General features: G+C 42.2%; 2 protein-coding genes across 6 annotated transcripts in view; both read right to left on the reverse strand.

Annotated features, from left to right (window-relative positions):
* Positions 1–7,283, reverse strand: part of SASH1 (SAM and SH3 domain containing 1) — a 540,681-nt gene extending 533,398 nt beyond the window's left edge. For 3 of the 5 annotated variants that reach the window (XM_027725286.2, XM_039385702.1, XM_027725284.2), the window contains exon 1: positions 5,462–7,283. In XM_027725286.2, the coding sequence (XP_027581087.2) occupies positions 5,462–5,926 (465 nt within the window). In that variant the 5' untranslated portion in view covers positions 5,927–7,283. The remainder of the gene's footprint in view (positions 1–5,461) is intronic. The other 2 variants (XM_027725293.2, XM_027725292.2) reach the window with 1 other exon arrangement.
* On the reverse strand, positions 6,361–7,743 carry LOC120324134 (collagen alpha-1(II) chain-like). Its single transcript, XM_039385735.1, has 2 exons — positions 7,332–7,743; positions 6,361–6,563 (listed from the first exon to the last, which is right to left on the reverse strand). Exons 1-2 carry the CDS (start codon positions 7,741–7,743, stop codon positions 6,367–6,369), a joined length of 609 nt encoding a protein of 202 aa, XP_039241669.1. The 3' UTR covers positions 6,361–6,366.
* Positions 7,744–16,142: the final 8,399 nt, after the last annotated feature.

A 16,142-nucleotide genomic window follows, 5' to 3' on the forward strand; every position in this document is an offset into this window, starting at 1 on the left:
CCACAGAGCTCTGACTGAACTACGTCCTTTGGGGAAAGAAAAAAGCCTTCAAGGAACTACCAGAGGCCAGGCATTCCTCTTTTGCCAGGAACCTGTAAGTTTAGCTTTTCCTTCAAACTTAGAGCCTTGTGGAGGATGCAGGAAGGATTACCCTTGCAGGGCTCAGACCCACACAGCTCCTTGGAACTGGAAACTACACACTCCCCCTCTCCTCTGCCAGCCACCACCATGACCAGAGCTCAGATCATAGAAAGGGGGCAAGAAAGCTGTGGAGCTGATACTATCCTCTCTCAAAACTCCGTATATAATATACCTTAATGAGATCTCCCTCCCCTCAAAACTGAGAGATAATGAAACCTATGAAGATTTGCATTCAACATTTCCAGAGGAGACTGAATACACTTTAAAATATTCAGGAACAATTCAAATGCAAATATAATACAGTACTGTGTTATTCATATTCTGCAACATTTTGCCTTAATGGTCTGATGGGAAGAAGATCTTTTCCAGTTTGTTTTCTGTGAGTTCAATAAACCAGGACTTTAAAACAGCTGCCAAATATGAGGTTCTACGTTTTCTTTAAAAGAAAACAGAGTTATGAAGTCAAACGCAAATTCAGTGGTATCTTATATAAAATACCTTTTCACATCCTGAACATTGCCTGTAGCTTTGCTAATTTATTGCCATGAAAATATTGTTACTACTTAATGCACTAGTACTTCTGTCAATAGGCAGCTTTCCCCAAGGCATATTTGAGAACGCTCTGCTAATCAGAGTTGATGCAGTTATTCTAAAGCAGCCAGGTCTTTAGAAAGAGGTTCATGTTTAATTCTAGTATAGGTGAGTGTTGCCATTTCTTCAAAGCACAATATTTTTAATTCGCCGAATTCATTTCTGTAGATAAAGTGCTGATTACATTATCCAGCCCCAGCTTGAACCTGTGTATTTCAAAGCAGCATTTCTGGCATCTTTACTTCTTAACACTTAACTTATGTGAAATATTCCTCATTTTGTAGTGGCAAGGATTAAACAAAGACTTAATCAGAACCACAAATCTGTGCTATATCATCACCACATAACTTAAAAAAAATGTGTTTGGGTCTTTAAGCAGATACTTGGATCTGACTTTTTAGTCTTCTGCATCTGCTTGAACTCTTGAGATTATGATCTCAAATGCAGCTGAATTTTTAGTGTTTGTTTTCCAAGCATGCTGATAATCATGAACAGCATAGTGAGTGACAATGAGGTCATGTACATATGTCACACTACAGTTTTATTCTCTCTAATAAATACTGAAATCTACATGAGAATATCTTTACTGAGGCTAAGCAAGTCATCTTAATTGGTGTGGGAGATTTAATGCATGTATGTTTTTAATGTACTTGCAATTCTCCGCAGATGAAAAATTGAATAAAGTTCCTCAAGAAAGAGGTCAGGCCATTTATTTCAATTAGAAATAGTAATGAAATTCCAGTAAACTATTAAATGTCACTTAATCTATATTCAAGATAAATAGAGTACTAAATTTCTCTTGGCATGTTCCACAACAAGGTACCCTACTTCTCTTTATATTGACAAAGTTGGTGCTCCACAGCGACATTTAGTGACTTTACTCCCAGTCAAACACCGCATGGACATAATCCATTTTGGAATACGCCCACCAAAGCAAGAAATATTGCCATATAGAGTTTAAGGCTATACTTCTCTGATCTGGCTGGTTCAGGTCAGTGCTGCATTTTTCTTCGTTCGTCTTCACTGAAACGCAGTGGGGCTGCTCATTTTGGTTTCCTTCTGCCATCAATTCATCCCCCAAAACTTCTATGTGGCAAAAGACCATTAATAGTGTTTCTACATTGGGCATAATTAACTTCCTAAATAAGGACAGAATTACAACCATCAATGACAATTTTTCTAAGCAGCTAGATGTTTTGACATGACAAGATGTTTCACTTGACCGTGGGTTCTTGTTTGAAGGGCATTCAATCCCATCACCTCCACAAGAAGTTTCTTCTAAGGCTACCAGCCAGCAACAGTAAGCTTGGTAGACAAACTAAAACAGAAGGCTTTGAGTATTAAGGAGCATTACCAACATGGAACAAAATCTGACTTCTGTAGAGTTCTCCTCAGTTACAGTTATGTTCCTTGGTTTACACCTGAAAAATATATAAGATGCAATATGAGAAGGTGAGGCCTCATTCTAATTCTCCATGGAAACAATCAAGATGGCTTATGATAATTCTCTACATCTGAAGTCACCCACACATATGGTTTCAATTCCAAGTTTGCACGTCTTTAAGGGATTTATATTAAGCTCTGCTAAGTAATTGTAAGCCATTTCTGCCTGACTGTAATCAAACTAAATTAAACCAAAATTTACTCTGCCAATACTTTTCTATTCTGCCCACTCTGTTTCATCCTTCATCTGAAACTACAGCAAAAACAAAGGACAGCAAATGGATGCTTTCAACATCTCTACAGTCACATCCAATATTCATTTTTGATCTTTTGACACGTCTACAGCTCAGGCAGCTAGCAAAAGGCTTCAAACAAGCCAGAGGAGCAGCACTTGCAGTTCTCAGGGATGTTTTAAAATAAAACACCAAAATTCCCTGAGAACTACATAACTGAGCACAAGAAGTATTCTTCAGGAAACAAGGGAAATGCATGTATACACACATACATATACACACCAGCATGCTCCTCCTTTTATGGATACTAATTTCCATTCACAGATATTAAGAGGAACAGAAGATGGCATTCTCCATGTAAGTCATGGAGGGAAGTAGAAGGCTAGACTGCAGCTCAGCAGAACAAGAAATGTAAATAAATGTCAAACAGGTCAGTGGTCGTGCCCCACTTCAGAATACCCACATGACAAGGATGTGCGACAAATGTATGCTAAAAAACTTGACACAAATTTCAAGCTGATTCTTTAATTCTGTGTACTGCAGAGAATACATCCAGTTTCTTTTGACATGCAGAAGCCTGTACACTGCATATTCTATATTAAAAATATAATGCTTAAATTATAGCCACTTTTTTGTATAGTTTGGCTTTATTGGTTTTTTAGGCTTGTTTTTGGGTTATAATATGTTATAATATGGCTCTTTCCCAATTGAAAGAATACAGTATTTCATCTTTCTTGCTCTAAAAGACATCCAATAAATAATGTACAGTGACATGATCTTTTGCTATTCACTTTAAGCCGTTTTGGAGATGGATTGCTGCAGTATAGGGTGGCATTCAGAATAACATATGTTGAGCAACACACACTCAAATCTTGCCAGCTTTATGGTTTCTTATAACATGATACAATGTGAAGTGATTCACACTGAGGAGTGGAGAAAATTTTTTCTGTTGTAAAAAAATGATGTTATATGCATTTATTAACCAAAATAAATACATTGACACCACAGCCTGAATTAAAACTAAGAAAGTAAAGTTTGCTCCTCTTTCTATTTGAAAATATTGCATTTAAATTTAAACTAATTAAAGCTGAGTGATGTTTTCTGTGTAACATGAGCTTGCCCTGACAGTTAATCTACACTATTATCAGACTCATCAAATTTAAATAAGGTGAGCTAAAGAAGAAATCAATGCCAAAGATTTGAATTGCCTTGATGTCATATGCTAGCATCTTATAAATTTTACAATTCCTGTAGAAGAGTATCATAGAATCATTTAAGTTGGAAAAAGCTTTCAAGATCATTGAGTCCAACTATTACTCAGCACTTCCAAGTCCACCAGTAAACCATGTCCCAAAGTGCTACTTCTACACATCTTTAAAATACCTCAGAGAGAAGGTAGAGGATCCACTTGGTGGGATGGAATTGGTAACTAAGAACATCCACGAAGTCAAAAGGAAGGAGTGAAACGCTGCTGTGGAGGTGGGTAATGTGATGTAGCTACACTGATAAGCCAGAACTTCCATAGAATTTCTTTTATATCAGACATGTAACGGTAATTTCAGTCTCATGATGTACCACTTCAAAGGAGGGGGGAGGGAAAACCTCTCAAAAATGATACAGTAACTTTTGGAAGATGCTGTACCTAGACTAGATGTTCATGAATGTTAAATTTTGCACAATGTCCCTGATATCATTAAACAGAAGTTTCAGGAAAAGGGAACAAATAAATATCTCAAACCAAACAACTGTACTGTACTTGAGAAGTGATTAATGGGCCTCTATCACCAAGATGTTAAAAAATTGGAATCCTGAAATTTATGGTCTTATTATCTCCACAATGTTATTCACACACACAAGTTCCCTACGACAGATTATTTATTCTCTATTTTAATTCGTCACATTTCTGTAAACCCAGAGCTGCAGCCCTCCCCAATAGCTCATATACAAAATAGTTTATATACATAAACTTTTTAGAGGTAAAAAGTACCCACAAGTTGAAAGTCAACTGCAACTGCTTGGTCTTTCTGAAAAATGCGACTTCAAATCATTAAAGAAAATACAGGCAAACTTGAGTCATCAAACTACTTTGAAGCACTTCATTGTGAACTGTGAAACCACCATGCATTATAATATCTTAGTTTGTTTCAAAAATTATATTCTTCTTCGTGGTGTTATTAATTTAATACTATTATTCCATTTATTCTCCGTATTCTGTTTTCAGCAGGAAGCCTACCAAAAATTTCCAACAAAATGATTTCTAACTTCCAGACCACATGAATCTTACATTTTAACCTTTTCAAAAAATAAGAATTAGGTAAACATTGACGCTTCATCAAACAGAATGTACCCTTCTGAGATGTGCACTTTTCCAGACTTTCAGTAGACTGTGCTGACACAACCAGAGATTGACTGACCTGTGCTGGAGCAGCTGATGAATAGTTTTGACATTCACCAGTCACTACCATCTTCCAGTAAATAAATCCAGGCAACAGAAGGAGTTGTTTCTCCAGCCAGATTACCACTTGCTACGGGAGCCACTTCACCAACAGAAACTGACACTAAAATATGACCACTACCAAAAGATGAGAGAAGCCATCCCTCTTAAACACAATGGAAAAGTTTCACAGAAGAGAAAAAACAATTAAACAACCCCCCAAATCATTAAGACCAGTCCGTCAATTTCTGTTTTCCCACCTCAAGCTAAACTAAAAGAACTGCTTAATGAAAAAAAAAGAGGCAAAACCAAAACACAGCGCCATGCCATACCACCAAGGCCAAGAAGTGTTAGTGGATCCAGCCTTTGTTAGCCCCACTCCTCTTCAGACCTAGCTGGTGCTCAAGCCTTACCAGGTTCCCCTCCGAAAATGCCACTGGGCAACTGGAGGCATTCAGCACCAGCGCACGGCAGAGGCGGGACCAGGCCCTGCCAGACCCCGCATCTCCAGCCGCTGCCTGTGGCAGGATTCGTCCAGCGGCTCCACCGCACCTGGCGCCCCACCGCACCTGGCAGCCACGGCTCCTCCCGGGGTGGCGGCCGGCGGGGACCCTCTTACCTTGTTGGAGTAGGGGGGTTTACTCAGATTGATGCCGTCGCGGATGAGCTTGTCCCGTATCATGATCTTCAGCTTCAACCTGGGGTAAGCGGCCAGCCCCTCGCCGCAGGCCGCCCCCCGCCGTCCGCCGGGCCGGGACCTGGGGGCCGCCCCCCGCCGCGGCTCCTCCGGGCCCCCCGCCCGGCGGGGGCAGCGCCCGGCCGCGGGGGGCGCCGGCCGCGGCGGCGGCTGCGGCTCCAGCGTGAAGTACAGCCCCGCCGCCGTCTCGTCCGCCTCCTTCAGCCGCCGCACGGCTTCGTGGATTCGGCGCCTGTGGTGGGGCACGGCCACGCCGATGGCATCCAGGTCCGGGTCGCCGATCTGCTTGCAGACCTCCAGGTCGTCGTAGCCATTATCGACGAAGGACTCCGCGTACTGAGGGAGCTGTAGGGTCTTCAGCCACTCGTAGACTATGTTGGTGCACATGCTGGCTCCAAAATAATAACGACTGCAACTTTGAGCACCGAAGCCAGCCTCCCCCTTTCCACTTTTCGCCAAAAGAAATAAAACCACAAAAACTGCGATGCAACTAAGACGTCTCAAAATCAAGGTCAAGAAAACAACATCCACCAGGAAAAGAAAAAAAAAAATCCCTGAAGCAGATCAGCAGGGCACCGTGAGCACTGCTGAGCGAAATCCCCCTGCTTATTCCTCCTCCTGTTTTGTTACTACCAAGTACAGCCGCTTTCTGCCTCCGGAGAAGGGAGGTTCGGACTAGAGAGCAGCAAAACGTAAGGGTGCATCCCCTAAAATCCCAGGTCGCTGCTGCACAACATCCACCCACTTTCTCTGGAAGTAATTCGCAGTCGCTGTCTTTTTTTCCCCCTTTCTTCCTTTCAGTGTTAGTTTCTGTTTCTGCTTCTGTGTCACCTTCCTGAGCTCTGTCGCACGATGAATCTGTTTACTATGAGTAGCTGCTTTGGTACACGATCGTGCTGGGGGAGAGCCGAGGGTAGGATCCCGCACCCTCTCCCAGCAAGGGTGCCGGTGTGCAGTGCCCTCCTCTCCCGTGCCTCTCCCAGCAGCGGGCGCACGAAGGCTTTTGCTTTCCTTTTAAACGGGTCTTTTCGGATTAGGAAGAAAAAAGAAGGAATAAAAAAAAATTAATCCCAGTCACTTTTCCGAGTTACTTTCCCAGTTCCCCTTCATTCCCGGAATGATGGTTAAATGCGCTTCGCCGGCACCGAGACCAGAAACTGCTTTTCAATCCCACTTTCTCCGCGCTGATGCCGGCGGTGCCCTCCTGCCCCGGCGGGGCACGCAGCCTATGCCCAGCCCGCACAACTTTCCCTGCGCTCCCCTATCCCCGCTGGCGCTCCCAGCGCTGTCCGCAGCCGCCCTGAGGAGGCGGAGGCAGCGGCGGCGGCGGAGGGTCCGTGCGGGCGCCCGGCGCTCCGTGCATCCTCCGGCGGCGGATGAGCCGATCTGCGGCAGGTCACCGGCGCTGCCCCCGCCTTCCCCGGATGCCGGCGGAGCTCTCCCCTCCCTGCCACCGGTACCCGGAGCGCTGCTCCCCACCCGGGTCCTTCTTCCCCTCTACCCCGGAGGCGCCTGACGCACCACCCGCAGATCTCCTCCGGCTCCTCCCGGTGCGGCTTCTCCCCGCTCCTCCTCCGCGCCCGCCGCCCCGCTTCCAGCCCCCTGCCCCGACTCTCCCGAGGTCTTTCCAACTTTCCCCGCCGGCAGCCTGCGGTCCCTGCCGCCGGCGCTCGCCCGCCCTGCCCGATCCGGGAGCGCGGGGAGGCGGCGTGGGGCCGGCCGGGGGCACGGCAGCCTGGCCGGGCAGCGCCTCGGGGCCACCACCGCTACGCAGGCTCTCCTGCGGGCTTGCCTGTCCCCGTTGCCCCCGGCGAGGGAGAAGCACCGCGCCCGGGGGGCACGGCCCGGTAGCTGCCCCCCAGCGCCCTCAGGACGGCCGGGCCGACGGCGGCGCCGGCTCCTCCGCGGGGGCACAGAGCCCTTCGTAGTCGAAGGGCGACTCTTCGCGGGGCGGGGGGCGCAGAGCGGTACTGCCGGCGGGGGCGAGCCCCCGGGAGGCGCTGGCCCCGCTCTCCCCCCGCCGCCGGGGCTGCCCGGGCCGGCGGAGGCGCCGCGCTCTGCCCGCCGCGCTCTCCCCATGAACGCCGGGCTCGCAGCGCCCCCGCCGGGCCGGCCCGGGAAGCGCCGCCGGGCCCGGCCTGGCGCCGCCGCCACACCCTCCCTTTTCCGAATCCCAGCGGGGTGAGGCGCGGACCCCCCTGCATTTTAATTTAAAACTGGTTGGAACTTATTTTCTTGCCAAGATCCCTCCCTAGCTGGGTTGGGGGAAGCTGGGGACCGGCAGTGGGCCACCCACCTGCCTCCCGCAGCACAGGAGTACCGGAGGAGCGATGTGCTCCCTTTTGTAATTTGGAGGGGTTTATTCGTGACAGGGCCGTTTTTGAGCAGAAGTAGGCACACATTTTTCCTCAGGCTTCATGTAGTTCGCCACAGGATTGCGCAGCACAGCAGCATTCTCACAGAAACTTGCACTGCAAGGTGTTTGGGAAAGGTTAGCTACTTACCAGGGGTTAAAATGCAGCCTCTGGGTATAAAGCTTAGACATCACAGGTTCCTCTGCCAAAAGAGGAGTAAGGGAGGAAACACATTTTACTCTCTTTAAAATCTTCCATCCCTCTTTTTTTTTTTTTTTCTGTATCTTATTTTCCTTCCAGACCACATAATATGTCAAATCCTCTTCTCAGCCCGGAGACAGAGTGAAGCAGCAATTATCTTCTCTTCATAGACCTGGTGAAAGACTGACAGCACCAGCAAAATCAGCAGGGAGGTTCTGTGATCTGGAGCTGGAACTGATGGCATGAGAGGCAGAAAAAACTGACTGGTGCAGCCCATGTTTATCAGTCTTACTGACAATACATACAGAATTATATAATTTTTACGTGTGCATTTTGGAAGGGTCTTGAAAGGCTTCTAAAGTATTGCAAATGTTATAATTCAGATATGCTGGGTAAAAGGGTAGGATCCTTAGCTTCTGATGGGAGAAGCAGGAGAAGTGGTGCACCCCAATGGGACCGTGGATTCTGGCAGTTCACAAACATTGTGAAACTCCCTGGTTGTGTTTGGCACTGATTTTGGTTTCACGAAATGAGTTCACCTGGTAGCGAATACAGTAAAGTTTTATGTGACTTTGAAACACAAAAGTAAACAGCAATAAAAAGAAAATGTTATGTCCACTTTTAAAAAAGACGGAAGTCCAGGAAACAAAAGACCAGTCCACCTCACCTCAGTCCCTGGGAAAACTTTGGGACAAGTCTTTGGGGTAGTCAGTATCACAGAATCAGAGAATATGCTGAGTTGGAAGGCACCCACAAAGATCATTAAGTCCAGCCCTTAGCCCTTCACAGGACCATCCCCAGGAGTCACACCATGTGCCTGAGAGTATTGTGCAAACGCTTCTTGAACTCTGTCACAATGTGTTGGGAGGCTAATTCAAGAGTAAAAAAGGAAGAAGAGCACAGAGTGGCAGAGCAGGAAATGAAGGCATCTTTTGAGTGGTAACAGCAAACTCAGTTTGAAAACCTCCTTTATGTGCTTTTTTTATTAAGTGCAATGTTATTACTAAAAATGAAAAAAAAATTATCTTGTATTCAGAAGAACCAAGTCCAGGTGAGATGCATGGCAGGGAAAATATCATTTTTCAAGAGGATTTGTTTTCTCTCCTGTAAGCTTTGCAGGCTCACTATGAAGAAAAACTGAGATTCCTGGCAGATTTCATCTTGTCCAACTACATCGTTCATGTAATACAATACAAATGTGATTCATATTGCTAAAAAATAGATACAGCATAACAACAACATATTTGCTCAGGAAATGTAAATGATATTTTAACTGAATCATTGGTTTAGGTATCCTTTAAACAGAGGGCACTATGCATTTATGCAGTGTACTAAGGAATTAAATAGTTTCATCATTAAACTTCCGTTCGGAATGGTATTCTATGAAATCTATGATTATATATCGGATAACATTGTCTTACAATAGTATATGGTCACTCATTTTCTATACCATGGGGTGTTGTATGTAGTCATTTTGCTTGGGATAAGATAAATAACAATGTAGCTTAATGCTAACTTACATCCAATAAATACAAAAATATATCCAGAAATCCTTAGAGTTGTTTATATTTTCTACCTTTATTAAGACTTACTTGATGTATGACATGTTAAGGAAGCAGCATGGGCCTTTGCTCTGGATACCTGAATACTGTTTAGTGTTTTGAATCAAATGGTGAAAGAAAACTAGACGAGAACACAAATGCTTAGAAAAGTACTCACACAGTGGATGAATGTGAGGAAGACTCTAAAATGAATATAATTCCATTAAGATATTTGTGAAAGTGTTCAGCTAGGAAAGGAAACTCAGATTCACACACCGAGTGAGGTAGTACCCCATGATTTTGTTGCAAAGAATAACATATAATGAATGACTGCAAGCTAATACTTCTGTGCTTTTTTAAAACAACAGAAGCAGATTCTCAAATACTTTTCTAGGGTTTCCACTTGGGCACAAGGTGAATAATTCACTAGAATGAATGGAACTGCTCATGCACAATGACAAATGTTTGCAGAACCAGGCTATTAGTTTAGGTAAATAGAGCTTGTGTGTAAAATGTTGTGGTTATATTTGACAGTACCTGGTATACACTGGAAAAGTGTCCAGAGGGAAATAACAATGATGGTGAGAGAAGGTTTGAATATATCTGATGTCTCATCTAAAGTGTTAATCCTAAAATATATGGCAACCTAACTCAGCATCTAAAGGAAGATTTGCCCCTGTAAACACTGCAGAGAAATAAGCTTAGAACTTCAAAAACTGGTACACATCATGTCAATTCCTACACCTAGACTAACTCTAATGGAAAGTACTGGCTGTTGAGTGTTCTGAAGATTTTTTCCTCATTAAAAAATCAGATGACCATTATTTTAAGTACTCTTTCGTAGACAACTAGGACATTTTAGATTGGAAAGGACCCCTGGGAGTCACCTGGTTCCATATCCCACTCAGAGGAGAGCTAATTGCAAACTGATCAGGTTGTAGACAGGTTCGCCCCATTGACTTCTGAAAATCCATGGGGATGGAGGTTCCTTAGTATCTCTGGGTGACCTCTTCCAGCATTGACCCATTCTCACCATGAAGAATTTCTTCCTCTTGTCCAGTCAAAGCAATGGTGACCTTTGTCTTATGTTCTTTGCTGAGCACTTCTAGGAAAGGTTTGGCTTTGTCTTCTTTATAGCTTTCTCCATAGGTAATGAAAGACTGCAGTTTGGTTCCCTTTGCCTTTTCATTTTCAGGATAAAAAATGAAGTTCTCCTATTTTAATATTTTGTCAGCAGACAAAAATCTGAAAAGATGCTGTTTGTGAGGTATGTAAGTATAAGTTTTATCAGAGAAAAGAAAAAAATCCCAAAACTCAAAGGGAGACTAACAAGAACATCACAATCAGGAATTTATATGGGATTTAAATATAAAAATAGAATTGCTTACAAAACAAATCTATCACTTAGATCTTTATATTAACAGAGCAATGTTAATTGTAAAGCAAACTTAAAAATATACAAAAAATGACCCCCACTCTAAATTTACTCACTATGTTTTTAATAACTTAATGCTCACTGAAACTGTGTAACTGGGAATGTAAAAGGATCTAGCTCAAGAAACATCCATTTTTTCTCTGTTGTGAATGTAAAATTATTTTGGATTTGAGAGTGCATTTAAAACAGAGCAGCTATTTTATTTACTATGATGCTCCTTTACCATAAAAATTTACAGGCATTATTTCAGTTCACTTCCTGAATGCGATGGAGAAAGAAACTGACTAAAAATGGGAATAAATATCCAAATCAAGGCTACCATTTTCCTCAGACCAAGTTCTGTAACAAGAATTCAGTCTAAAACTTTATCCTATTTTCCTCACTAACAAAAAGAGCTAATTTCATTAAAAAATGATTCCCTATAATAATTTAGAATGGGTTTGCCTTTACAAACAAACCACTGACCAAATCTCATTGCTACTAGCTTTGAGCTAGAAGGTAATGCTGATACGGTGTGCACATGGTTGAATTTTACCCGTACTCAAAATATTTTGCTTCACACTGAATGCTGTTTAAATGAACTATTTATTGTAGGTAAATAAAAGAAGAAATCCTAAATTATTACTTATAGTCACATTCTTACTACTACGTAAGTTGTGGAAGTCCCTAGAAGTACCAGCTGAATATCAGTACAGTGGGTAGAAAACCAATATTTACATTCTCACAGTTTACAATCTAGTGCTTCCATGTGATGCTGTCTTGAAATCATAATGAATATAAAGCTTTGCTCTCTTGGTCATTTACTTTGGTTTCCTTTCTTCTATGAAATTCCCTTTACTCTTCTTCATCGAGAAGAGCTTCTTCATCAGACACATGCACAAATCATGAAACAACAATCTTTATGTGGCTTTCAAGTTGGATTTTTTTCCAGTAAGAAATTGAATTTAGAGCATACAGCTAATGCCTAATAAAATTGAACTCTCAGTCAGCATAGTAATATGCCTTAAACAAATATGCTGTGAAAATCCACAAACATCAGGCACCAGGTTTCCAGGACACCAAAGCATTTTGTTGAGGGGAAAAAAAAAAGTAAATATGCATTAAAACTGTGTTCTTAAACTTCTTTCTATTATGGACATAGCTGATAGTAGGGACAGGCTCTTCCTATTACCTGTTGGCATATGTTCAATTCCCTTATTATCTGGGATCTTTCTCTAATCATGCCATTCTTCCATCCTTCCTCCATGTCTATTATCTCAGCCAATTTCCTATGGTTCTTTGTGCCTCGTGAACTGTGTTATTTCTCCTATTTCCACCATTCCTACTCTTTTGCTTCACAGTGTCTCTGTTGAATGGCTTTTTTGATAACACTCCTCACTTTCAGTTATTTTCTCCTTCTCTTCCTGTGTCCAGATCTGATTCTTTCCCCCTATAGCTCCAACAAAAATAGTTAAGTTGGAAAATTTCCTTTTAATGTTTGCCCCGTTCATGTATTTATTTTTCACTTGGGCATCTGCTACCTAGACAGGATATTGAGCTAGAAGGACTTCTCATCTGTTTCAGTGTGGCCATTGCTAGGTATGGTTTTTATGAAGGGTGAAAGCACCATCCTAACTTTACCTTTCTCTCTTAAGCTCAGCTGCTGTAGATAGTATAAACACATAGAGCTTCCTGAATGGCACTTCAGACACAAGGCGTGAAACTGGGAGCTGTCTAAGGTAGAAATAAGCAAGAGCAAAGTTAATACTTATTCTGTTTCTTGAAGGTCATTGAACAGAAAGTTCTTCCTTGCAGGAAGAAGTCAAGATTATTATCCAGGTGAGTATCAGGTAAAAATTCCTGGAGTGAAGCAGCACTGCAGGTTAGTGGTTGTGATTTTTCCTCTTATGGACTTGAACCCATCACATCAGCAGGACCAATAGTCCTGGAGGAGGAGAAGGAATCAGCTGGCATGAAAGGGTACAGCACAGGCCAAGTATATTAGACCATCTGAAGCAGCTAAGGATTTGGCTCCTGGATTTGAAATAAAGTGTCCTGATAGTGCTGAAATGCTGAAGAACTTCCACCAAGAAATTAGAAAGCTCCCACTATGCCATTTTAAAACAAAGACAGGATAAAGTGTTTGGATTTATGCAAAAGGTTTTCTCCAAGTAATCAATGTTTGAAAGAATCAAATATTTCCCTGAATTCCCCCTGGACAGTCCCATTCTGGATGAGTAATGAGAAATTAATCATCCTGTCAAAATAAATGCTGTGAGACCTTTTAGTCATGCTCGCCCCTCTCTCCGTAATAGATTTTTGTCAGTCATTCAACTAGGTCTCCCAAAAGACAGTGCTGCATCCCAGCTCCTGCCCTTTGTGTAGTCTTTATTTTTTTTTTCTCTCTGGGACTCATTCTGCTATTCCTTGGTGTATCAGGAGTCAATCACGCATCACAGGACCCCAACCCATCACACCCTCCTTGCCTCCACTGACTGCCACAGCACCAGGCAGCACCAGCTCTTCATTAAGTCAGTGTTGATTCCAGTCGTCCTGCAGCTGATACCCAGTATCTTCCTGACACAAGCAGACACAGCTGGTGCATGCATGGGGTTTTAACTCTTTAGGTGAATAAATACAAGGCTAGCAGAATATAATGTCAGGGAATTAAAAGTTCTCTCAATCATATGAATTCATTTACACCACATGTATTTCTGCTAAAGTTGACATAACAGTATAATTAGAAAAGTGAGTAAGAAAAAGGAAGAAGTAACTAGTGTTTTCTGTCCTGAGTCATGACAGCTAAAAGAACCTTGAGTTTTTCCATAGATACAAAATCAGGATGATGGTTTTTTCTCTCCAGGGAACACATCCGTCTTTGTGTTTTTGATGCTTTAGATTTTAATTTCTTTTTCAACAACCAATAGCTCAACAGAAGTTTTCTTATCTTTGCATTACTGGCTCTTCGTTTCTGTATAGCAGCTTCCATTCATTCACAAACACTGCCATTAGAGCGAACCATCATCTATCTTTAATTATCAGTTTACGTTTGAAGTGAATCTGGGAAGACTGTCGAAGGGTTCAGACCTTGACTGCAGAAAGCTAGACAGATCTGTGGATTAACCTCTGCACCTCTGGTGGGAGAAGACAGGAGAAAAATAAGTTATACAGCCAATAACTCTCAAATTTAAAAAAATACCAAATGTGCAGAATCACTGATGCTTTTTAACTCTAGAAGTGTTCTTGGGGGAATGAAGAAATGGTTTCTTCCCTTCCAGGCTTCTGTAGACTTTTACATCTCACCCACTTTAGCTGAGTATGCATTGCAGGAATGTTGTGGAAGTGAAAAAGGGATGCACACGAGATGATCCAAGCTGTGACACCAGATATGTAAGTGGTACATATCCATGTCTGATCTAGACATGGATCAAAACTTGTCCAGAAACAGCCTCATTGACAACCTTGGCATTTATCAACATCCTGATTTCTCATGATTTCAGGTGGCCAAATTCAGAAAACACAGTTTTAAGTCTAAAGTGCTACGTTTTGAGCATCAGAGAAAGGCTCTATCTCAGCTTGAGGGACTAGGGACATTTCTGAGCTCCCAGGTTTTCAGGTGAATTCTCCAGCTGTGTTGCAACCTCTTACCAGAATAGAATTTGGGGTCCAGGTAGTTATCTTTGCATTAACTCATATGATAAGAACCGCAGTCAAACAGCCTGGAAGACACCTATTGCTGATGTTAACCAAAACCTTGATTAAGATATTTGAGAGACCAGGAGTCCAAAGTATGCCATGAAGCACCTTTCCATCTAACAAGCCTCTGCAATTTTTGTAATGATTTGAGACAGGTCAAATCATCTCCTCATAAAGTTCAAGACTCTGATTTGCAATTAAGATTCAAAGTTTGATCTAAAGCTAACATAATGATGGATTAGCTTAATTTGGATTAATCAAATAGGGCAATTAGAGCAATTCCTGTTTCATTCAAGCCCAATTGAAGTCCAGGTGGAAGATTAATGCATCTTTATGTCTGAGCAGTCTCAGCCTTAGGAAACTAGCATTGGTTCAGACTGGTCAGCTGAAGTGTCACAATTATCTGGCAGAGATATGCTGTAATGAATAATTTTTCCTCTTTTCACTTAATATAAAAAGCCAACTCTTTCTAGTGATGCTAGTCAATAAATTATGAGGTAATCCGTAGTTTACCTTTCCATTATCAGGCATATAAGATACTGTTGTGAACATCCCCTGTCTTTCTATAGTAAAAACTCGCCTTTCTCATGGCAACAAAAATCAAACCAGAGAAAACTTCACCAGCTCCAGTCCAGGCAAAACATCCTAACTCCAGTGTACGGCTCATGGGTTTTGTGTTACAAGCTTTTAACAAAATCCCGTCTCACATAAATGAGCTCTTTCAGAAAAAGATAGTCTTCTATGGATGCTTTCAGTCAGAGCTTTTAAATTCCTAAAGTCCATATTTCATATTTTCTCTCTTAGCCATTGCTATGCTGAGCTACCCACTGCACATCTACTGGAATTGCAGGAGGGATCATTGGAAGTGGCATGTTGCTAAGTAAGAGTAAGAGAGATGCTAAAGATTTTTGTGAATTAGGTAAGGAATACAAAATGGAAGATCTTATTAATGAGATGAAAGAAAACTGTAGAAGTGAAACATTTATATCTCTATGGTCTGCGTAGTAATTCAACCTTAACACATGAATGTACATTTAAATTAATAATTAATTTAATAAAAATTTTAAATGAAATTTTGAAGGCACTTTCTACAAAGCATGTAGATAAACCTTTGCTATGCTAGAAGACTTCACTAAGCTTCCAGAATAAACTAAATCTGAACACTTGTTTACTCCTAACTGTGGTGTATAGCAATGAACAGTGTTTCTAGATGCCAGACCAAGGAAGCTAGGGGGTTTCAGAGCTCTGAAAAATAAAGATGGAACACCATATTATATTAATTTTGCCTCTGCCTGAAGTACAAGTGGAAACTGTGTCTTTTTCCACTGCAAACTGAAAATATTTAGTGCTGCTCTTTTAATATTGTCTAATCTGGCTTTTGGTCCAACAGTCTCTGC

Source organism: Pipra filicauda, unplaced genomic scaffold, assembly GCF_003945595.2.
Source record: "Pipra filicauda isolate LSUMZ 115617 unplaced genomic scaffold, ASM394559v2 scaffold42_size3861933_pilon, whole genome shotgun sequence".
NCBI lineage: Eukaryota > Metazoa > Chordata > Aves > Passeriformes > Pipridae > Pipra > Pipra filicauda.